At 42.7% G+C, this 23,929-nt stretch overlaps 1 protein-coding gene across 1 annotated transcript in view; it reads right to left on the bottom strand.

The window, feature by feature from the left end:
- Nucleotides 1-4,685: 4,685 nt before the first annotated feature.
- The window catches only part of cct7 (chaperonin containing TCP1, subunit 7 (eta)), a 31,764-nt gene continuing 12,520 nt past the window's right edge, over nt 4,686-23,929 (bottom strand). The window contains exons 2-11 of the mRNA XM_048600942.1: nt 23,595-23,701; nt 22,939-23,064; nt 18,615-18,667; nt 17,107-17,278; nt 15,081-15,245; nt 12,948-13,136; nt 11,575-11,672; nt 10,807-10,939; nt 5,919-6,125; nt 4,686-5,155 (exon numbers count right to left, since the gene is read on the bottom strand). Of these exons, the coding sequence (XP_048456899.1) occupies nt 4,931-5,155; nt 5,919-6,125; nt 10,807-10,939; nt 11,575-11,672; nt 12,948-13,136; nt 15,081-15,245; nt 17,107-17,278; nt 18,615-18,667; nt 22,939-23,064; nt 23,595-23,701 (1,475 nt within the window). The 3' untranslated portion in view covers nt 4,686-4,930. The remainder of the gene's footprint in view (nt 5,156-5,918; nt 6,126-10,806; nt 10,940-11,574; nt 11,673-12,947; nt 13,137-15,080; nt 15,246-17,106; nt 17,279-18,614; nt 18,668-22,938; nt 23,065-23,594; nt 23,702-23,929) is intronic.

Below are 23,929 nucleotides of genomic sequence, written 5' to 3'. Positions count from 1 at the left end.
TTCCTGGTCCTCCGATGCTGCTTGGCCTGCTGTGTTCATCCAGCTCTACACCTTGTAATCTCAGATTCTCCAGCATCGGCAGTTCCTACTATCTTTGTATTGTGTTTGATGTTTCTTTAAACATCCTCGACTTGTCTTCAGTTGTTTTACCCATTATCAGCAGATTTTCTGAGCTTGCCCTGAACAATGTTTCATTAAATTCAGCCTTACTTACATCCTGCATTCTAGCAGCTAATTAATGCTTTTTGCTTTCAAACACATTGAACTCGATCATGTTATGATCACTATTTGATAAATATTCATGTACAATTAGGTTACTAATTAAATCTGGCTCTTTCCTCAGTATTAAATCCAATTTTGCTTGTCCCCTTGTTGCATCGAGGACATATTGCTGTAGGAAACTATCCCAGACACACTCCAGAAAGTCACTGCCTTTCTGACAGGTACTTGTCTGCCTTTCCCAACTTATGTTAAAAGTTAAAATCCCCCATTAATACTACGCTGGCTTTGCTACACACTAGCCTAATTTCTGCATATATACAATTTAGCTCTTCAGAGCTGCTATGAGGGGGTCTGTACACAACACCTTTTACAGTTTTGTATCCTTTACTGCTCCTGAGTTCTACCCATATGGTCTCCAATTAATGCTTTTCCCTCCTTATGATCTGTCTTTTTGTAATTTTGCTTTTAATCAGTAAACCTATTTCACCTCCTCTGCCATTTTCCGTAAATATTATAACCTGGTATATTTAGTTCCCAATTCTGACCACCCTGTCGCTGTAATGGCTACTATATCATGGTCTCCAATTTGAATTTTGCCAGCACCTCACTTAATTTATTCCTTAGAATACGTGCACTCATCTACAGAACTCTTATTTGGGCCATAGACTGTAACCTGACTCTCAGCACTGATCTTTATTCACCTACTTATTGTTACTCTCTTCTAGCTTAATCAATATACTTCTTACAATTTTGCCATTAGTTGCCATACCTGAAGTAGGATTCCTTACTTCTTTACTCTCTGTCATGTTACTTTTGAAACTGTATTGACTTCTAATGAACCCTCACCCACATTTACTTGTTTAAAGACTTTGTGACCACCCTATCTAGCTTTTCCATAAGAAGATTGGTTCAGGTGGAGCCAGTCTCAATGGTATCCTCATCCTTACAAGGAGCAAGTACCTCATACCTCACGGACAAGATCAAGAACTGAGGCTCCTCCGTTGCTAAATTCAGGATCCCTCCTACCTGTCTCTCTTGTAGTCACATCCTCATGCCCATGATCTCTGGCCAAATTTGATGTACTTAACCTACTGGATGAGACTGTCTCCTGAAATATACCATCTAGGTAATTCTTCCCCCTTCCAGACGTGTCAGTGTTTGAAAATTAGACTACAGCTCATCAACTCTGAACTCTCAGTGACACAATTTAAATTATAGATTACACTTTAATGCTTAAGTACAAACTAAATGAAGTTAAATTAGGTCTGATTAAATTAAAGATTTAGATTTTTCCTTGCGGCAAATGCACGCAGTCAGTCAGTCCTATCTTAAAATGCCCTACTGTAATGCTGAATATTTAGAGTCATAGTCAAGCTGTTGCAGTCCAACAATGACATTGATAACTCCTAAGCTGGTGTTGCTACAGATGTGGTGGTCACTATGAACCACAATGGAGTCCATCAACTCCCATATCATGCAAGTACAGCACATTGTCTGGCCCTGCACCTCTCGTTTATTCGATTAGATTTTAATTTTTTTTTTAAAATCCTACTGGTCTTTAGCTTTTCAAATCTATATTTCTGTCCAACATCTCCCACACACTGCAGCAGCAGCACATTGTCTCACGTCATGTCTACTGTATTTTAATTTATATATTAATCATTCTAACATCTCTGGTATGTACCCTGCATTGTCATATTTTCACACCAGCATTAACTTTATATGTAACAAGCTTTTTTTTTAAATTTAAAAAAAAAAATCAAACTAGAGACCTAATCACAGACTGAAGACTTTAATTTTACTTTAAGGATTAGAAATATTTACTAGAATGGCTAGTGAATGGTGAATGGGTCATAATAGTTTATCTGTAGCTAAACTCTATTTACATGTAATAAGCAGTAACTCCTTTCTAAAAAGTTATTAATGGGATCTGGGTATCACTGGCTGGGCCAGCATTTATTGCCCCTCCCTAGTTGCCCCTTGAAAAGTCAGTGGTGACCTTCCTTTTTGAACTGCTGCAGTCCATGCGGTGTGGGCAGATTCGCAACCCTGGAGGGGTATATTTTTTAAAATTTTCACTGCTTAGATTGGTGCCAGGTGGTCTTTCTAGTTTTATTCCTTTGCTAAGACTTTATAGTGTTGGTACAACTGAGAGGCTTGCTAGGCCATTTTAGATGGAAGTTAACAGTCACGCATATTGCTATGGGTCTACAGTCAAATGTAAAGATGGAAGATTCCCTTCCCTAAAAGGTTGTTAGTGAATGAAATGTGTTTTTACAACAATCAACAATGGTTACATGGTCATTGTTATGTTACATTTTAAATCCAGATTTTTATTGAATTCAAATTTCACCATCTGCCATTGTGGGATTTGAACCTATGTCTCCTATCCAACAGACTTGGACTCTGTATTAGGGTCTACAACGTTTAAACTAGGTTACCAACAACATGAAATCCTTTTCAGTAGCAGTCACCATTTCCAAGTTAGAAGCAATACAAACTTAAATCTGTTAACATTCCACAAATATCATCCAATAGAGCAATGCTCCCTGTCAGCTGAATTATTACATCACACTCCGAGGGTCCACACACACTGATCTTTGTGCCAATGCATGCACTTCCAGTTTTCCCAGCTGTTGACGTGCACAGATCTAGGAAATTCACAGCGCCTGGAGAAATTAGACTGAGGTAACTTTGGAGTGCAGTTATCATTCTGGTCAATCCATTCCATGTTCCCTCCAAAGTTGAGATATCCCTCCCAAGGTATAAGGCTCAGAAGCGCCCACTCCAGGTGTGGTTGAACCATGACTTTGTATATACTGAATGACTAAAATTCAAAGTATACAAATATAAAGGCCAGCAACACATTAGCCTTTATGATTATTTTCCATGCCAGTCCATGACATAATGATCTGAACCTTCAAGTCTCTTTGGATCTCCACTGTTTTGGGGTGACAGTGGTTAGCACTGCCACCTAACAACGCCAGGGACCCAGTTTTGATTCCAGCCTTGGTGTCTAGTATGGAGTTTGCACATTCTCCCCGTGTCTGTGTGGGCACTCACTGGGGGCTGTGGTTTCCTCCCACAGTCCAAAGATGTGTAATTTAGGTGCATTAGCCACAGTAAATGTGGAGTTACAGGGATAAGGTGGGGGGCTGCATCTAGGTGGAATGCTCTCTGTAGGATCGGTGCAGACTTGATGGGCTGGATGGCCTTTTTTCTGTACTGTATGGATTCTGTGTTTCTAGCTTTTCATCATTTGGAAAGTCCCCTATCCCAATCTCTACATCCAAACTGGATAACATCATATCTGCCTACACTGAAATCCATTTGCCAAATTCTGACCATTCACAATCCAAGACGTACACAGTAGGCACTTTTTTTTTTAATCTTGCAGAGATAGTGAAGAGTCTGAAACAGACTTGAATTAACACAATGCCATTGAACAGCATGTGCAGCAAGTGCACTGAGATTGTGCTCTCGCCATTTCTGAGAGAATATGGAACTTGCCAGCACAAACATAGAACACCAAACAACACAGCACAGGAACGAGCCTTTCAGCCCACGATGTTGTACCAAACATGATGCCAAATTTAATTAATCCCTTCTGCCTGCTCTTGGTCCATATCTCTCCATTCCTTGCACATCATGTGCTTATCTAAAAGTCTCTTAAACGTCCCTATCATATCTGCCTCCACCACCACTCCTGGCAGTGCATCCCAGACTCCTGCCACTATGTTAAAAAAAAACCCTTACATCTCCGTTGAACTTTTGCCTCTCTCACCTTAAATGCATGCCTCCTAGTTTTAGACATTTCAACTCTGGGAAGAAGATTCTGATTGTGAACCCTATCTATGCATTGCATAATTTTATAAACTTCTATCAAGTCTGCCCTCAGGCTCTGCCACTCCAGAGAAAACAACCCGAATTTTTCTAGCCCTTCCTTATAGCTCATACCCTCTAATTCAAGCAGCATCCTGATAAACTTCTTCTGCACCCCCTCCAAATCCTTCCTGCAAGTTGTCTTCAAGCAACTAAACAGGCATTTAAGACCAACAGAAGTCCATACAACCTCTTGATCCTGCACTATACAGTAGGATTCTCAACAAACTCAAATCTTCAACAGTCTCCATATCCTTTAATGTCTAAAATAAATTATTGATTACCATCTTGAGTATACTCAATGACCAACATCTGCTGACTCTTGGCTAGAGCATCCTCATGAATCCTAAATGGATGACTATCCTGAGATTACATCCCTCTCTCGCTCTCCAACCCATAGAAGCTGATGAGCACATAAGGGAGAAAGGTTTAAAAAAAAGTCAACAGGATTGCATGACAAATAGTGGGATGAGATTAGAGTGGATCAGTTGGGGTAAATGGCCTGTGTCGGTGCTGCAAAATTAGACGTACTACACAAAACAAGGACCTCACCACACTAAAGGAGGAACAATGTAAGCCAGTTGCCAAAAAACTGGAACTTTATTTTCCACAGACATTTCTGTCCACAAATAAGTGATGAAAACAATAAATAGAGCTAAATGCTGCTGTTCCTGGGGTCTGATTCTAGAGTAATAACGTGAAGAAACCGGTAGCAGTGAGTCCAGGGACAACACGGTGTTAGGCCATGGTGCCAGGTGGGCTCTGCAGCTTCTTGGTAGTTACTGGTATCAGGACAGAACAAGCAGAAACCACTTGCCAAGTTGCCTCAGTGAGCATGTGGCCTGCCTCTACCCCGGCCCTTTGGCAGGGCTGATGAGTCCACAGTGGAGCGTGGATTTTTGATGGTCTCATCAACAGACAGGATCAAGCAGGCTGCCTCTGAGGCAGCAGTGAATGCATTGATGCGCACCACAGCAGGTTCCCAAACACAAGACTCAAAATTATCGGCAATATCTTCGTTGTTCACATCAACTCCATACCACATTCCACCCTGTAAACAGAGGAGAGGTTATCAGATAATACTCAAGAAAACATCATTTCATTCTCAGACTTCTGATTCGCTCAGTGCAGTAAATGGACAGTGCATCAAAACTCACTGCATCACCTTTGCTCCTGCCCAATACAGAGCAGCAATTCTACCCAGAAACCCACTCTCGTCTCCCCAACTTTAACAGTCAAAGCACGACCCCAACCACCACCACAGAGTCCTGCTCTGCCATAACTTTCTTTCAGCCCAGGTAGAGCTCCTCCCACATAAATTGCTGAAGCTCAATGATTATTCTGATCTCTATAGCAGGTTGAGGTTTCAGTGTGGCTTAAGCTTATTTCTGATCATTATCCAGTCGCCCCTACATAACGGGTAGGAAGGGAGAAACTTCATAATTGACAACAAACACAGACTTTGCTGGAAAAGCTCAGCAGGTCCGGCAGCATCTTTGAAGAGAAAATCAGAGTTAACGTTTTGGCTCCAGTTCTGGACCTGAAACGTTAACTCTAATTTCTCTTCACAGATGCTGCCAGACCTGCTGAGCTTTTACAGCAACTTCTGCTTTACAGCATCCACAGTTCTTTCAGTTCTTATTTAGGATCGGCAAGACCTGATTAAGCAGGAATGCTAACAGTCAAAGAGGGGGAGGGGCTGGGGGAGGGTGAGGGGGAGAGAGATGTAATACAACTCAAGAGGATCTTGTGATAGACTGGACCGTCAGGTCTTCCTGTAGTGTTGAGGCAGTGCCCAGATAGCCTGTCCTTACCTGAGCATGTTTGGCACGCAACTTATTGAGGATGTTTGTGGCATCAAAACCAGCATTGTCACACAGTTGTCGGGGAATCACCTCCAGGGCCTTGGCATATGCCCCAATCAGCAGCTGCTGTTTACCAGGGATGGTTCTGGAATAATCTCGTAGGTGTTTGGAGATTTCCATCTCAATAGCACCACCCCCGGCAACAACAGAGTCATTCTGCAGATACACAAGGATAAATGATCAGACATTTGAACATCCTGCACTCTCAATTAGCAATTCACAGCAACATACTGGTAAACAAGACAGGGCAACAGAGTTAACATAAAAAGACGGGCCCATTGCCGATCATGGTCATATTCATTGCAGAATAAACGTACTGCTACTTAAAGTTCCTTCTGGGTCAGAAGAACACAGCCTCTAGAGCCCATCCTGCCACGAAATACATTAATGGCTGATCAACTCCATTTTCTGCCGTATCCCCAAACTGGTAATTCTGCTATAACATGTTTCGTTAACGTGAATTGGCTGTAACGCGATTGATGAATATTGGATGCTGTTTGGATAATGCAAACTTTCTGCCATACAGGTATTTTCTATAGCGATTTCCCTATAATGCAATTTTCTATCGTGTGATTTTCTATAGCGTGAGGTCACCTAAGAATGCATCTGTTGCATAATAGGAGACCTACTTGTATCCCTTTTTACCTAAAAATCTGTCAATTCATCTCAGTCCCGCATATCAATCAATCATCATAGAATCCCTACAGTGTGGAAACAGGCCCTTCGGCCCAACAAGTCCACACCAACCATCAGAGCATTCCCCCAAGACCCATCCCCCTATAACACACCTAATCTACACATCCCTGAACACTACAGGCAATTTAGCATAGCCAATCCACCTTGCCTGCACATCTTTGGACTGTAAGAGGAAACCTGAGCATCCGGAGGAAATCCACGCAGACAGAGGGAGAATGTGCAAACTCCACACAGACAGTCGCCTGAGGATGGAATCGAATCCAGGTCCCTGGTGCTGTGAGGCAGCAGTGCTAACCACTGAGCCAAACACACTCAGACTGAGCTATTTCAGCTCCGGGACACCAAAGATTCACAAACCTCTGAATCAAGAAATGGTTTCTCAGCTCAGTTCTAAATGTATGACCTGTTACCCTGTGACTGTGTCCCCTGGTTCCAGAGTCGCCACCCAGGAAATTATCCATTTCAACAAGACCACTTCATACTACTTTAATCTCTAAAGTATGTAGGTCCATTCCATTCTGTTTTCTCACAGAACAACCATTTCATCCTAGGAATCATTAGTGAGCTTTTGTTGTTTCCTTCTGAGGAAAATATGCTTTTTCCTCAGTAAATTGACACATCTTTGGAACTGAACTACACGTTAAATGATATTTTGAAGGTGGTATAAGGACAGATAGACTAGGAGTGTACACACTCAAATATTTGAAGGTGGCAGTAAATGTGGAGCTGGAAAAACACAACCAGTCATACAGCATCCAAGGAGCATGAAAGTCAACGTTCCTCGTATGCTGTCTGATTGGCTGTGTTTTTCCAGCTCCACACAGACTCTAGCTTCCAGCATCTACAGTCCTTACCGTCTCCTCAGAGTATTTGAAGGTGGCAGTTCAGAACACTATTTCAAGAAGATACGGGATTCATGGCTTTATCAGCAGAGGCATGGAAGACAAAAGCAAGTAATTTATGCCAAATCTTTCTGAAACACTGCTCAGGCCCTGGCTGAAGTACTGAGTCAATTCTGAGCACCACACTTCAAGAAGAATGTCAAGGCCTTTGCAGAGAAAATTTAACAAAACAGTAGCAGGGATGAGGTAGTTGCAGAGAAACTGGATGATTTAGGCTGTTCACCTTAGAGGAGGAATGGGATCCTTGTAGTCAGACCCTGATTGACTGGCATAGATACAACGGGCTGAATGCCCTCCTTCTGTGCTGCAAATATGAATTTATTAATTATCTAGACTTGGGTGGGCAGGGCAAAATTTGAAGTTGACACAGAACTGAAGAGTATATATAGTGAGCTTTGGAAAAGATAGTGGTAGACTTCAAAAGGACATAGACTGATGGAATGGGCAAACACAGGGCAGGTATTACAGAGAACTGGGAGGTGATAAATTTTAGTTGAAAAACAGAAACAATTGTCATGATAATGTCACAATTATTAAAGGGAATGCAGTAACAGTGACCTTGGACTTGGTGTGCACATATTGTGGAAGATGATATTTTGGTAAATGGAGGTAAGTGGTTAAAAAGGTATATGAGATCCTGGGCTTTATAAGTAAAGATTAAAATACAAAAGCAAGGAAGTAATGGTGAACCTCACACGCAACTAAAATTTGGGGCACAGTGCTTTCAGAAGAATAAGAAAGCACAGAACAGGTTTACAAGGAAGATCCCAGGGATGAGATGTTTCAGTTACTTAGGCAGATTGGAGAAACGTTATTCTCTTTAGAAATGGTTGAGAAGATATCGGATAGAAATGGTCAAAATCATGAGGGATCCTAGACAGAGCAGGCAGATACAAGTGCCGGTAGTGGAACGGTTAATGACTAGAGGATACTGACTTCAGGTGAATGGTAATAAAATAAAACTATGGAGGAAAACCATGTAACACAGCAAGTGCTTTGGGTTGGTATTTACCGCCTGCAGATATGGTGGAACAGATACAAGTGGGGTTTACAAAAGTGGAGAAAAGTCTGAAGTGAAAACATTTGCAGGGGGTAGGACTTGCTGAGTTCCAGAGGAGCAGCATATACTCAAGGTCAGAGATAGTAAGAACTGCCGATGCTGGAGTCTGAGATAACACAGTGGGGAGCTGGAGGAACACAGCCAGGCCAGGCAGCATCAGAGGAACAGGAAAGCTGATGTTTCGGGTCTGGACCCTTCTTCAGAAATGGGGGAGGGGAAGGGGGCTCTGAAATAAATAGAGGGGTGGGTTTGGGCTGGGAAAGGTAGGTAGGATGGTGATAGCAGGTAGGTAATGGTGGGGATTTGTCAGTGAGGTGGGAGGATCAGATAGGTGGGAGAGAAGACAGACAGGTCAAGGAGGTGGGGATGAAGCTAGTAAAGGTGAGTGTAGGTAGGAAGTGGGGGTGGGGATTGGTCGGTGAGGTGGGAGAGAAGACGGACAGGTCAATGAGGCGGGGATGAGAGAGGAGGCTGGTCTTGGAATCAGGTCGAGGGTGGGGAGAGTTTGAAGCTAGTAAAGTCCACATGAGACCATTGGGTTGTAGGGTTCCAAGGCAGAATATGAGGTGCTGTTCCTCCAGTTTCCAAGTGGCGTCGTTGCGACACTGGAGGAGGCCCATGATGGACAGGTCGTCCAGGGAGTGGGAGGGGGAGTTCAAGTGGTTCGCGACTGGGAGGTGTTGACGTTTGTCGCAAACTGTGCTCTACAAAGCGGTCTCTGAGCCTCCGATTGGTCTTACCAATATAGAAGAGGCCACATCGTGAACAGCAGATACAATAGACCACATTAGCGGATGTGCAGGTGAACATCTGTTTGATGTGGAAGGTTATTTTGGGGCCTGGGACGGAGGCGAGGGGGGAGGTGTAGCACCTCTTCAGTTGCAGAGAAAGGTGCCGGGGGTGGTGGGGCTAGTAGGCAGTGTGGAGCAGACGAGGGAGTCGCAGAGAGAGCTGTCCCTCTGGAAGGCAGATAAGGTTGGGGAGGGAAATATATCCTTCGTAGTGGGGTCAGATTGCAGGTGGTGGAAGTGGCGGAGAATGATGCGTTGAATCCGGAGGTTAATGGGGTGATACATGAGCACAAGGGGAATTCTGTCTTTGTTTTTTTTGCGGGGAGGGGGCGTGAGAGCTGAGGTGCAGTTGAGGACATTTTCGACCACTGAGTTGGGGGAAGTTGCAGTCCTTGAAATAGGAGGACATCTGGGATGTTTGGGAATGGAACACCTCATTTTGGAAGCAGATGTGGCAGAGGCGGAGGAATTGGGAGTAGGGGATCGCATTCTTGCAGGAAGGTGGGTAAGAGGAGGTGTAGTCTAGGTAGCTATGGGAGTCGGTGGACTTGAAATAGATATCAGTTTCGAGGTGGTCACAAGAGATGGAGATAGAGAGGTCCAGGAAGGAGAGAGAGGTATCAGAGATAGTCCAGGTGAACTTGAGGTTGGGGTGGAAGGTGTTAGTAAAGTTGACGAACTTTACTACTCAAGGTCAAATGGCTTTTTTTTGCATTGGAACCGTTCTATGATTCCAAAAGAAAACTGGATATATATTTGGTTCGGAAAAAAATTACAACACCATACAGACCGAAAGAGAACAGCAACAGAACGAACCAAAAAGCTGGCAATGACATGATAGGCTGAATCGCTTTCAATTGTGCCACAGCATCCTATGACTGCATTTCAGCATGTGAAAGTGGAAGCATTCAGGGAAGGAGGCAGTGGGCTCATACAGAGAAGAACTTTTAGCTTGGTTACCTGAGCTGAATTCAAAATTTAACAGTATGTGCCAATCTTTACTATACTCTCAATTCAGAATGTTTCCACATGGGCACATACCAAACGTGGAATTAAGCTAAAGTGAGTTTATTCTCAGCAGTTTTACAGGAACTTACCATCCTCTTATCTCGACCCCTCACAGCTAAACGTGTGCTGGCACAGTGCACACATGTGCTGCAGGCACAAAACATTGTCCCCGATTCAGTCGGGTACAGTGCCACTGACCACATCATGGGTGCTAGAGCTGGACCAGAGACATCATTCATCAACATGTCAACCTGCCTACTATGCATTTTGCTGCTTCATCAATCCTGTATGAAATCTGTGGGATTCTTGAAGCATTGACTGAATTTATCAGGCCTCAGTTGCTACCTCCAGAACCCCCACACAGCTCTTTACGTTCTTACCTTGATGGCTCGTCTAACAATCATTATTGCATCATGAAGGGAACGCTCAGTTTCTTCCATAAACTGCTCTGAACCCCCTCGAAGAATGATCGTACAGGTCTTGGCCTTGGGACACCCAGTGAAGAAGTTGTATCTGGAGAGTGGGTGAAAGAATATGTACAACTCAACTGCCAACTCAATGAACAGGAACTGTCACTGGCTGAAAGCTTCAAGAATACTTTTAACAAATCTGGCCTGAAGTCATAATAGTGAGAAATACTCAGACTGGTGAAGAAAGATCAAACAGCAGTATAGGCTTTGTGCTTTTGATCCATGTTGACCCCTGAAAGATTTCCTAATGCTTCATCAGTCTAATACCAGCGATCACAGTTTAAGGATACTGGATAGGCCATTTAGAATTAATTTGAGGTGAAATTATTCACCCAGAGAGTGGTAAGCCTGTGGAACTCTCTGCCACAGAAAGTCGCTGAAGTCAAAACACTGAATGCTTTCAAGATGGAGATAGATGTAGTTCTTAGGTCTAAAAGGATTTGAAGAGAAAGGTGGTACCAGGGTGTTTTTATTATTATTCATTCATGGGATGTGGGCGTCACTGACTAGAGCAACATTTACTGTCCATCACTAATTATCCAGAGGGTAGTTAAGAGTCAAGCACATTGTTGTAAAATCTAGAAAAACTTGGTGATGTTCTACTATATACTAAAGATCTTAATGGGCTTAATATTACCACGAGAAGATTTCAGGTTATATGCAACGTAGCACTTGTACCTTTCACTTCCAACCTGGGCTTCCTCAAAGAGTGTGCACTGTCCCAACACGTCACCTGTCAAGGCATTAACGCTGGTCTGAATAGAACCACCACAGGCCTAAAGAACAAGAAAGGCAAATGTATAAAAGTGTATACAAAGAAAGAACCTGCACCTGTTCCATTAACATTAGTAAATATCGTACAACGATTCTCAACCTGCAAGCCTCCTGGATTCTTTTTTTTCATAGAATCCCGACAGTGTGGAAACAGGCCCTTCAGCCCAACAAGTCCGCACCGCCCCTCCGAAGAGCATCCCACCCAGACCCATTCCCCTCATTTCCCATGTCTAACCCACCTAACTTAAACATCCCTGGACACGATGGGCAATTTAGCATGACCAATCCATCTACCCTGCACATTTTTGGACTGTGGGGGGAAACCGGGGCACCTGGAGGAAACCATCACAGACATGGGGAGAATGTGAAAACTCCACACAGTCACCCAAGGGTGGAATCGAACCCGGGTCCCTGGTGCTGTGAGGCAGCAGTGCTAACCACTGAGCCACTGAGCTCTAAACGTACACTGATGTCCACATGTAGCCTAGATTGGTTTCCTAGTTTGCACTGTTAACTGTCAACAGTCAATAGCCTGAACAAGTGTTTCTGGCTTACCGCAGCCACTGTTCTTCAGGCTGAGTGGTGTGACGAATGGGAGACAACCTGCCACTAACCTGTCCCAGATTATTTTATTATTTCCTGTTGATTCAATGATGTAGGTTAGATATGGCTCTGACACTATTAATGGTCAATCAACCAACTGATCTTGATGCCTGGGCTCATGTTAATGGGGGAGACGTTCTGAATGGCTGCTGATATCTATGAAAACAGAAAGGTTCAGCCATTGGCTTCTCAACAAGAAGGTTGAAGTGGAAAATTTATGTAGAATATTTGAATATCATCTACCTTACATAACACCCAAGAATTCTGCATCCATTCTGCGCCTATAATTGACTTTTTGTAGAAGGGAAATTATGTCAGCACAGTACATCCTTTCAATTAGCTCCTACGTATATTCAATGAAAAGCTATCAATGAACAGCATTATTTCTGGTGACAGACTGCTCCTATTATATTGTTGCTGAATAAAGACATCTTGCTGAAGCTTTTCAAAAAACTGAAAAGCCTTGGCAAAATGCATCTTTTTTCAGCAATACCCATGTTCTATACTACCAAATGATTATTGTGTTATAGAGGGCAGATTTCTTACGCGCTGTAAATCTGTCAGCGAGCTTGATCACTAATGAGACTAACACATCACAGCATCAGACATATTACCAGTTAGCAGTTCTTGCAACACAGCTCTATTTAGTCATTAGACGATGAAAGTTCACTGACCATCATAGTTCGTTTGAGATCCTCCTCTGGGACCCTGCCAGCACAGAACATGTCTCTGTCTGCAAAATACTGTGTTGCCACATCTCCAATTGGAAGCTTAGACAGAACAACCTTGGCCCCGGACAGGTGGATTTTCTCAAGTTTATCATAAAGGATATTCCATTCTGCATCAACAATAGCCTGATAGTCCTAGAAACAAAAGGAGACCAATGTATTTAATGGCAAGTGTATATTAACAGTAGAGCCAGTCAGTACAATGCCGTATCCTGGGGAAATGGGTTAACACACTGTTCCATTATTGTTAAGTTCAAATCCAGCTAAGTTAAAGCTGCAAGATCTCTGTTCTTGGTTACATCCCTGAAAACATTCTTAACCCATCAATAAATATAGATTAACCATTTCAAATCCAAGTTCAGTCTCTTGGAACTATTTTGTTCTAACTTTGCTGGGCTCCTATGTAAACGGAGTATGAGCATAGCTTAAAGAGTTGATTCTAACAAATAAATAATTTTGTGAAGGACTGAGAGTGGGGTTGATGAAAGGAACACTCCTTTCCTCCATACTCAGACAGTCCCTACAAGCAAGTGTGGGACTGTTCCATTCCTCAACAGTCATTATGTGCTTTCTGAAAGATTGCCAACTGACAGTGAATAAGGGGTTGTTTTGTGTGTGAGCCTGTGTCCAATAGAATCTGAACTTATAACTACAACAGCCCCCTAAATCATTCCAGATGACTTCCACAGCAAGCACGGGAAGAACTCTTTCACCCTGTCAGCCCAGACACGATACGAATCCAGCTTCCCAGTGTGAAAGCCAAGGATCAAGCATCTTGAGGAAACAAGTACCTTGCAACTTCTAGACTTTTAGACTGACATTGAGCGGGATCAATAGAGATAAAGCCTGATAACAGAACTGGGGAGAATCAAGTTAACTGACATGTGGTTGCGTTTCTCATTCACATGTAGCTGTTAATCCAGTACACTTCACACCATGCACACTAGTTAACACAGAAATAACAGGCAAGCTGTGCAGTGCATGGGGTTTTTAAAAAAAGCTTCTGAGAGACAGACAACTTTCAAAGTGTGATAATGTTTGAATAAGCTGGAGAGCAGTGAGCAATTAGATCTTAGTTATTGGGATGGTCTCGAACTGTACTACCCTGCATTGAAGGATTTGGGAATTGGTAATGCCTGACAATAGTCAGTGAGGAAAACAACTGGACACGGTCAATACACTAAGCAGCCTACTAGAGTGGCAACACATCTACCACTAACACACAGTGGCAGCAGTGCGCACCCTTTACAAGAGGCAATTTTGCAACTCACCAAGGCTCTTTTGACAGCATCTTCCAAACCTAGAAGGACAAGGGCAGCAGATGCACAGGAACATGAGCACCAATTGCAAGTTCTTCTCCTGGCCTTACCCCATCCCAACTTGGACCTTTAATCACCGTTTCTTCACGGTCACTGTATCAAAATCCTGGAACATCCTCCCTAACAGCACTATGGCTGTACTTACACCTTAAAAGAATGCAGTGATTCAAGAAGGAAGCTCACCCCACCTTCTCCAAGACAATTAGGGGTGGACAATAAATGCTGGGCTTGCCAGGGAAGTCCACATTGCATGAATAAATTTAAAAACTCACTCAGGCACTTTCATCATAAAGATACAGAAACGTACATTGTGTTTCTCTGGATTTTTTCAGGGTGGGAAGAAGGAAATACTGGTTGGATCGCTCAAACTGACACACGACTTGATTATATGAGAACCAATGGCTGGATGTTACTCAAGGATATGAGCTATTCTACAATTCCAATTTCCAATGACCAATTTCAAATCCTTTCTCAGACTGAGAAACCATCTCCTTGTTGAAGTGTGGTGTCAGAGGTACTAACATCTCTCCAATGTTGCGATTGATCATTAATTCTTCACCATATCTAGACAGTGACTCAAAGAAGGGTTCATGTTAGTCAGCAGAATCAGTTAGTCTGTGAGAAAAATTCACTAAGTATTAAATATGAGTGACAAACCTGGTCAGGACTCCCTGAGAACGCTATACCAGCTCACACTAAAATTAAAACCAATGCTAGTGCATTAATTAACATGAACCGTGCTGTCTTTGAATGTACTAACCTCAACATTGTTCACCCGAATCTCAGCATTATCCTTCTCAGCTTTGAGCTCTAGCTCCACATTCAGAAGTGCAATTTTAGGTTTCTCATACTTCTTGGGTTGCATTTCAAATCCAGCATAAGAGAATGTTTTCTTAAAGGCAACGCCAGCTATCAGTTGAGATTCCTATGAACAACACCAAACATATATAAGAAGAGACATAAAATTCACTGAGAACTGGCAATGCTTAAAAAAGTAACTTTCAGATGTAATTTCTGTGGAACATTTCTAAAAGATTGAAGTGAGAATACAGCTGATATATTCTCCTGCACCATTTGTACACAGGCTGACAGTTTCCAATGTCATGATGCATCACCATGTCACACTCACTAAGACAATCATACATCCAAATCATAACGTCAACTATCTAATGCACCAGTGGAGAAAAATTTGATTAGTATTCAACAAAAAGGTCAATGTATAGGATGTAAAATTCGTAAGTCACTGGCTCCAGCGCATGTTATGCATGTCCCAACAGTAATGGATCCTGATAATCTCTGACATGGTCTCCCATAAACTCCCACTTGATACACACTATGTAAATATAGAGTTATTCATAACTAAACAGCAGTGACAGATATTATTGTTATCTCTCTTCAAATAATTGTGTCCAGCAGAAAAATATTGGGTCCTTACAGCAGCAAGCTACTAGCAGGGAGAGAAAAGGGCAGAAGTCTCCGGCAGTGTGTAGGATTAATGAATAGGGTACAAACAAAGTCTCTGGCAGTGTGTGAGCTGGTGATGAGAGAATGGACAGGGTCTCTGGCAGTGTGTGGGGTTAGTGAATAGAGAATGGACACGGTCTCTAGCAGGGTGAGAGTTAGTTAATAGAGGACAGACAGGGTCTCTAGAAGCGTACGAGCTGGTGAACAGAGAACAGACAAGGTCTCCAGCAGCTTGTGGAGTTAATGAATACAGAACAGACAGGGTTTCTGGTAGTGCATGAGTTGTTGAAGAAACAAGGGGTAGGGTCTGACAGTATTGGTATTTGGCAAGAGAATTGATGAAGGTCATGCAGCTGATGTTGTGTATATGGACCTTCAAGAGAGACTGGCAACTACCATAAAACAAAATCTTCAGAAATATAAACACTAAAAAGGCAGTAAGAGGAGCAGAGAGACCATTCAGGGCCAAAAGAGGAGGTGGGTGAATAACGGATTTTAAATGAATATTTTGAATCTGCCTTGAATAAAGATGCTGATCAAGCCTGGGGCAGACCCATAAGGAGACCCTCCAATCTGCCCCCGGCACACATCTACTCCCCACACCTCCCTTTCCTACACTGGGTGGGCAATGATCATGTACCTGGGTCTGAACTGCAGTCAGAAAGTGAGGGGCAGCTTCCTCATATTGGGGGAAGAGGGGCTACCACCTCACTACCTTGTTTGATACATACTTTGATAAACATACATATATGCTACTGCAAGAGGATTTGAGTTCAGAAACAGGGATGTCTTACTGCACTTATAGAGCTATGTTTAGGCTCCAGGGAAAAGATGGGGTGAAGCACTAGGTGAAGTGCTGCTTCTCACAATAAGCCAATGGCCTCCTACTAAGCTGTGACCATTTATGAATCTGTAGACATTTGGTAAAGTACCAAAGACTTGTAACTCATACAATTAGAGGGACAGTGCCAACATTTAGGACTGAAAAGCAGAAAATACATTGGCATTCTATGGGTTTGGTACCAGGGCTGTTATTTTGAATTGTACGGCAATGGGTTTACAGTACTGCCAAGGCAGTTAAAAACGCAGGAAACAAAATCAACTAAAGACTTCAGGACAACTTGTACTGGTGAAACGGGCAAGATGGGTAAAACCTAATGCACAGATATGCAAGTGATATAATGAACAATTTTATTTGAGGTGAAGCAATAAAGAAAGCTTACGTATGGCTGTGTAAAATTCTAATTTTTCTTCAGTAAAGATAAATAATTAAAACCGAATGTATTCACAATCAACCAGGATTAATGTCATCAAACACCAACCTCCAGACCTCCCCCTTGAACTTTCTTCATCCCAATCATTTTCAGTGGAAGAAGGTCATCCAGCATCATGACTGCATCTACCACCATCTTGGAGAAGAAACCTTTCTGAAGGGCAATCAGTTTGGAGCTGAGAGCAGTAGCGGCACATTTCTCAAAAAGTTCTCTTTGATGCCTGTTAGAGTGGGTTGAAATAAAATAAACTTTAAAGTAAAGGACCAACATTAAAACCATTAAGACAAGTTTATCCTCCATCTGCATCCATGCTTATAATGGAATTACAAAGAAGTCCGCCTGATTCACAGCACATCCCTCCTCTACTGGTGCATGTGTGCTGCAGCACAATGACACTCCCCACCACCACTGGACTGTCAGTGAGCAATCTCAGTAAGCAATGCAGCAACACTCCAAGCTTCTTCAACACTGCCTCCCAAATCCATGACCTCTACCACCAAGGTGAAAAAGAACAGAGCTTCATGGAGACACAATCACTTCCAAGTCAAAACACCATCCTGACTTGTAACAGAAATAAGCACTCCGTAACAATCCTGCAATTCCTACCAAACAACAATGTGGAAGTACTTTTACCAATACAACAACTCAAAAGCAGTGTTCTGCACTTGCACTGGAACGATGAGGGGTGACTGAGCAGTGGACCAGAGTATCACCGAGGGAGCAGAATTCTGAAAGGGACAGGAGGAAGAACGAGCTTGGTGGTAGCAGCACTTTGGAAGGTTGAAGGGGAGGCGATGGCCTAGTGGTATTGTTGTTGAACTGTTAATCCAGAGATCCAGGTAATATTCTGGGGACCTGGATTCAAATCCTGCCAGGGCAGATGATGGAAACTGAATTCAATAAAATGAATCTTGAATTAAGAGTCTAATGATGACTATAAATCCACTGACGATTGTTGGGAAAAACCCATCATGTTTCACTAATGCCCTTTAGGGAAGGAAACTGCCATCCTCACCTGGTTTGGCCTAGATATGATTCGGATATCAATGTTGTTGACTCTTAGCTGCCCTCTAGGCAATTAGGGATGGGTAGTAAATGCTGGCTTGTGAATGAATAAAGAGGAAATGGGAGAGGCTGGTGAAGGAATAAAGTAAGGACAACCTTAACATGGTAAGAGGGCTAAGTGAAGGGGTGGAAGGATATGATACAAAATGGGATGGGCAGGACAGAGGGTCCTGTCAACCACAATGACAAGGCATCATTTGAGGGGTTCCAAAGAAGTCATACTGAGCTTGAAATGTTAACTGCGTCTCTCAACATGTGCTGCCAGACCCCAGAGTTTCAGATCTTATTTCAGATCTCCAGCATCCACAGTAGTTTGCTTTAATATAACAACAAATCCTCAATTCAGATACAAAAAGAAAGAAATATCAGAAGCATCAATATCAAAGATGCCATAAGACAACGGAGGGGATCCCTACTCAAAACAGGGCGAGACAATGCTTAATTCAGATAACTACGCAAAACAGTGGATTGATAGTAAATGCTATACTTACTCCTTGCTGTCTTTCTTCACAGTTACAGCAATGGCTTTGATCTTTTCCAAGGCCTATTCCCAAAAAGAAAAATCAGAATCAACTGCAAACATCGGAAACATCTGCAAACTATGGAAACATTGAAAATAGGAGTAGGCCATTCAGACTATTGAGCCCACTTCACGTTCCAACTTGATCATGGCCAATCCTCTGCCTTAATGCCACACTCGAGCTCTCTCCCCATACCCTTTGACACATTAGCTTCTAGAAGTCTATTTATTTCTTAGAAATATTCAATGATTTTGCCTCCATAGCCTCCTGTAGTAGAAAATTTCAAAGGTTCATCACCTTCCGAGTGAAGAGATTTCTCATCTCAGTCTGAAATGGCCATGTATCCTGAGATGGTGACCCCTTGTTCTAGGCATCCCTGGCCAAAGGAACCATCCCTCCATCCAACTGGTCCAGCCTGTCAGAATTTTATATGTTTCAATGAGATTCCCTCTCATCCTTCAAAACACCAGTGAAACCAGGCCCAATCAATCCAATCTGTCCTCACACAACAAAACTGCCAGCCCAGGAATCAATCTCGCGAACCTTTCCTACACTTCCTCTATGGCAGGTATACTCTTTCTTCAATGAGGAGACCAAAACTACACGCAACACTCAGCTGTGATCTCACCAAGGTCCTGCACAGCTGCAGGAAAACTTGCTTGCTCTTGTACTCAAACACCTACTTGCACTGAAAGCAAATACACCAGTTGTCTTCCTAACATGCACTGGCATGTTTGATTTCAATGACAAGTTTCCCAAGACATACAGGTCCTTTTGTACATCAATCTTTCCAATTCATCACCATTTAAATAACACTCTGCCATTGCTTTTCATCCTGAAGTAGACAACTTTACACTTATACACCTTATATCTGCCACAAATTTTCTCACTTATTCACTCTATTTGTCTAAATCACCATGAAGCCTCTTACCACTCCTTACCGCTCTCACTCCCACCTGGATTTGCATTGACAGCTAAGTTGGAAATATTACATGATTCCCTCATACAAGTCGATATATATCATGAGTAACTCATGATGTGTCCAAGCTCTGATCCCTATAAATATGCCACTTGGCACCATTTTCCACTTCAATAATGACCCATTTACTCCTACTGCTTCCTGTCTGTTAACCAATTCTCAATCCATGCCAGTATATTACCACGAATCCTATGTGTTTTGATTTTGCATAATAGTCTCTTCTGTGGGACTTCATCAAAAGCTTTCTGAAAAATCCAAATATGCCATATTGACTAGTTCTCCTTCATCTATTCTAGTTACAAACTCAAAACATTTCAGTAGGTTTGTCAAACACAATTTCTGTTTCAAAAATCCATATTAACTTTGCGAAATCTCTTTGGTATTTTCTAAGCATCATGTTATCACATCCTTTATAAAAGACTCCAGTATTTTCCCTTCTACTTATGTTTGTCAGTCTAGTCTGTAATTCTGACTTTTCTGCCTCCCTCCTTTTTTAAACATATTCACCATCCTCCAATCTGCCTGAGATGTTGCCAAATCTGTGGAATTTTGGATGATAATAACCAATATATCCACCATTTCCACAGCCACCTCCTTTAGTGACCTGCTTTGTAGATGCTCTGAGGGCTTCTCAGTTGCTACAACGTTGAACACAACAGCCTGTGTTCAATGAGCCAATAGCAGAGCCAAAGTGTACTTAATGAGTGCTGATGACATATGGGAAGCTGAAGGAAGTATTTTTTCGTCCTCACTGTCCACGGGTATAGTGCTGGAAGATTGGAGAGAGGCAAACGTCATTCCCTTGTTCAAAAAAGGGAATAAGGATAACCCTGGAAATTACAGGCCAGTTAGTCTTACGTCAATGGTGGGCAAATTACTGGAAAGGGCTCGGAGAGATAGGATTTATGATCACTTGGAAAGGCACAGTTTGATTCTTGATAGTCAGCATGGATTTGTGAGGGGTAGATCATGCCTCACAAACCTTATTGAATTCTTTGAAGAGGTGACCAAACACGTGGATGAAGGTAGAGCAGCAGATGTGGCATACATGGATTTAAGTAAGGTGTTTGATAAGGTTCCCCATGGTAGGCTCATGCAGAAGGTAAGGAGGCATGGGATAGGGGGAAATGTGGCAGATTGGATTCAGAATTGGCTGACCCTTAGAAGACAAAGGGTGGTAGTGGACGGAAATATTTAACATGGTGCTCAGTATACCACAAGGATCTGTCCTGGGTCCTCTTCTATTTGTGATTTTTGTAAATGATTTGGATGAAGGAGTGGAAGGGTGGATTAGTAAATTCGCGGACGATACGAAGGTGGGTCGCGTTGTGGACAGTGCGGTGGGCTGTTCTAGGTTACAAAGGGACATTGATAGAATGCAGAGCTGGGCTGAGAAGTGGCAGATGGATTTTAACCCTGAAACGTGTGAGGTCAATCATTTTGGAAGGAAAAACTTGAAAGCAGAATATAGGGTTAACGGAAAGATTCTTGGCAGTGTGGAGGAGCAGAGGGGTCTTGGGCTTCATGTCCACAGTTCCCTGAAAGCTGCCACCCAGGTGGATAGAGTTGTTAAGAAGATGTATGGTGTGTTAGCTTTCATTAATAAAGGGATTGAGTTCAACAGCTGTGAAGTTATGCTCCAGCTATGCAAAAGCCTGGTTCGGCCACATCTGGAGTATTGTGTCCAGTTCTGGTCGCCTCATTACAGGAAAGATGTGGAAGCATTGGAAAAGGTGCAGAGGAGATGTACCAGGATGTTGCCTGAAATGGAGGGAAGGTCTTATGAGGAAAGGTTGAGAGAGCTAGGGCTTTTCTCTTTAGAACGACGAAGGATGAGAGGTGACTCGATAGAGGTGTACAAAATGATCAGAGGTATAGAAAGAGTAGACAGCCAGAGATTTTTTCCTAGGGTGGAGGTAGCTATTACGAGGGGGCATAGTTTTAAAGTGAGTGGAGGTAGATATAGGGGAGACGTCAGAGGTAGGTTCTTTACTCAGAGATTCGTCGGGGCGTGGAACGCATTACCTGATCAGGTAGTGGAGTCGGCCTCATTGGGGCATTTAAGCAGCTATTAGATAGGCCTTTGGATGATACTATAAGGTAGGGATGGAGGTTAGATAGACCTGAGGATTAGGGTAAAAGTTCAGCACAACATCGTGGACCGAAGGGCCTGTACTGTGCTGTACTGTTCTATTTAAGAACTTGAATCAAACAACAGTGAATCCTCTCCTGTATCAACAGCAATTTGTGGAAAGCACAACAAAGGTGTTAGACAATTGCAAATTAAAGTAGTAAATCATTCCAAGGCATTTCACAGAAATGTAATTATATAAAAACAGAATAGGAGACGTTGGGAAAGTTGGTGCATTGTCCGGTCAAAATTGAACTTTTAAGGGACTTCTTAAAGGATTCAATATGGAGAGGTAGAGAGACATATGGGAGGAAATTTCAGAGCTTAGCACCCAGCAGCTCAGATAAGGTCAGCTATAATACAGCAAAGGAAATCATGTGGGACAGGAAAAGAGAAGGAATGCAGAAAAGAGTTGAAGAAACATAGAGTTGCTAAAGGTTGTCAGGTAGAGATAGGGAGGGGTAGGTCAAGAAGGGATTAGAAGTTTTTACATTTGATATTACTAGATCAGGAGCTAGTGACTAGATATTTATTAAATTCAAATTTCACCCTGCGTAATGCTAGGATTTGAACCAGTCTCCCCAGAATATTAACCTGGGGTTCTGGATTACTAGTACAATGACACTACCACTATGCCACTGCTGCCCTGAACATAATTCCAAACCCATAACAAGACTGGTTCAAACTGAATCTAACTCGGGCAAACTCTGTCAGAGATCGTATGAACTGCTGATGCTGGAGTCAGAGATAACACAGTGTGGAGCTGAAGGAACACAGTAGGCCAGGCAACATCAGAGGAACAAGAAAGTTGACGTTTGGGTTCCGACCCGAAACGTCAACTTTCCTGCTCCTCTGATGCTGCTTGCCCTGTTGTGTTCCTCAAGCTCCACACCGTGTTATCTCGGATAAACTCTTGCTTACTGTTTAATGCATTTTATCACAAAATATCAATGGAAAAGATTAAAGAGACACAAGACGTCACAAAGCAATAAACTGAGTGCCTAACAGGGATTACTTTCCAGGAAACAATATTAACGCATAAAAAATCCTCAGGCTACAAAAGACAGGAGATCTGAGCAGTTTCAATATTTGTCTTCACATGGGCATTAAAATCCCCTGTTAAGATCCCCAAGGGCATCTATTAAATCATAGCACAGCCAACAATAATACAAGTACCAAATTACCAGCTCTGTAGCTCTACGGAAAGATCGGATGATAATCTGGGGGTGAAGCCCCTCTTCCACATAGGGTTTGATCTGTCTCAGAAATTCTGCGGCTAGTAGGATAACAGATGTGGTCCCATCTCCCACCTAGATAAACACAGACATATCAACAAATTAATGCTTTACACATTCTAAATTTCATCCTTATGACCATTAATAACTTTAGTTAATTTAAAAGGAGCTGAAGGCAGTCTTGTTACTGCTGCACCATTGCAAGATGTAATTCCCCACTGTCATTCAGATCTGCTGTCCCACAGTGTGACATACTGTCCCAGAGCGTGAAAGGAGAGCGTCCGGCCCACCGCCCCAGAAGGTGAAATGAGTGTGTGTGGTTCCTCTGTTCCACAGTGTGCAAGGAGTGTGTGTGACCCTCTGTCCCAGAGTGTAATCCACTGTCCCAGAATGTGAAAGGAGCGTGTGTAACCCTCTGTCCCAGAGAGGGACCCACTGCCAGAGTGACAGTGTGTTACACACCCTTCTAGATTTAGAAATGAATGACCTACTGATTTGCTTTGATTTATCTGTCCCAGATTGTCACAGGACTACCTGACCTGTGTAGTAGCTGGGATTTTTTTTAAAAAATAGAGACGAAATTAATAGACACTTATTCAACTTACCTCAGCATCCTGTGATTTTGCAATGTCCACAAGGGTTTTTGCAGCTGGATGAACAACGTCGAGAAGCTTCAATATAGTGGCTCCATCATTTGAAACAGTAGCTTTCCCTAAAAAAAAACACACACACCACACATTCAACGGGTGAAATTCTTCTGACTGTCTAGTATGTGCCATTCAGCTGCACATTACATTCAACGTGTACATTAGCCTATGCTTGATTAGATGGGCTGTACTGGAGACACCACTGATGCCAGCACCCCACTCCATACTGGAGGGACTGAACCAGTTTGCACTCCTGACTGAATCTGATGACTGCTACATACTCGGTGTATTGA

This window comes from Rhincodon typus, chromosome 1, assembly GCF_021869965.1.
Source record: "Rhincodon typus isolate 14 chromosome 1, sRhiTyp1.1, whole genome shotgun sequence".
Lineage (NCBI taxonomy): Eukaryota > Metazoa > Chordata > Chondrichthyes > Orectolobiformes > Rhincodontidae > Rhincodon > Rhincodon typus.
The sequence above is the reverse complement of the archived record's forward strand: the minus strand, read 5'-3'. Positions and strand labels throughout refer to the sequence as shown.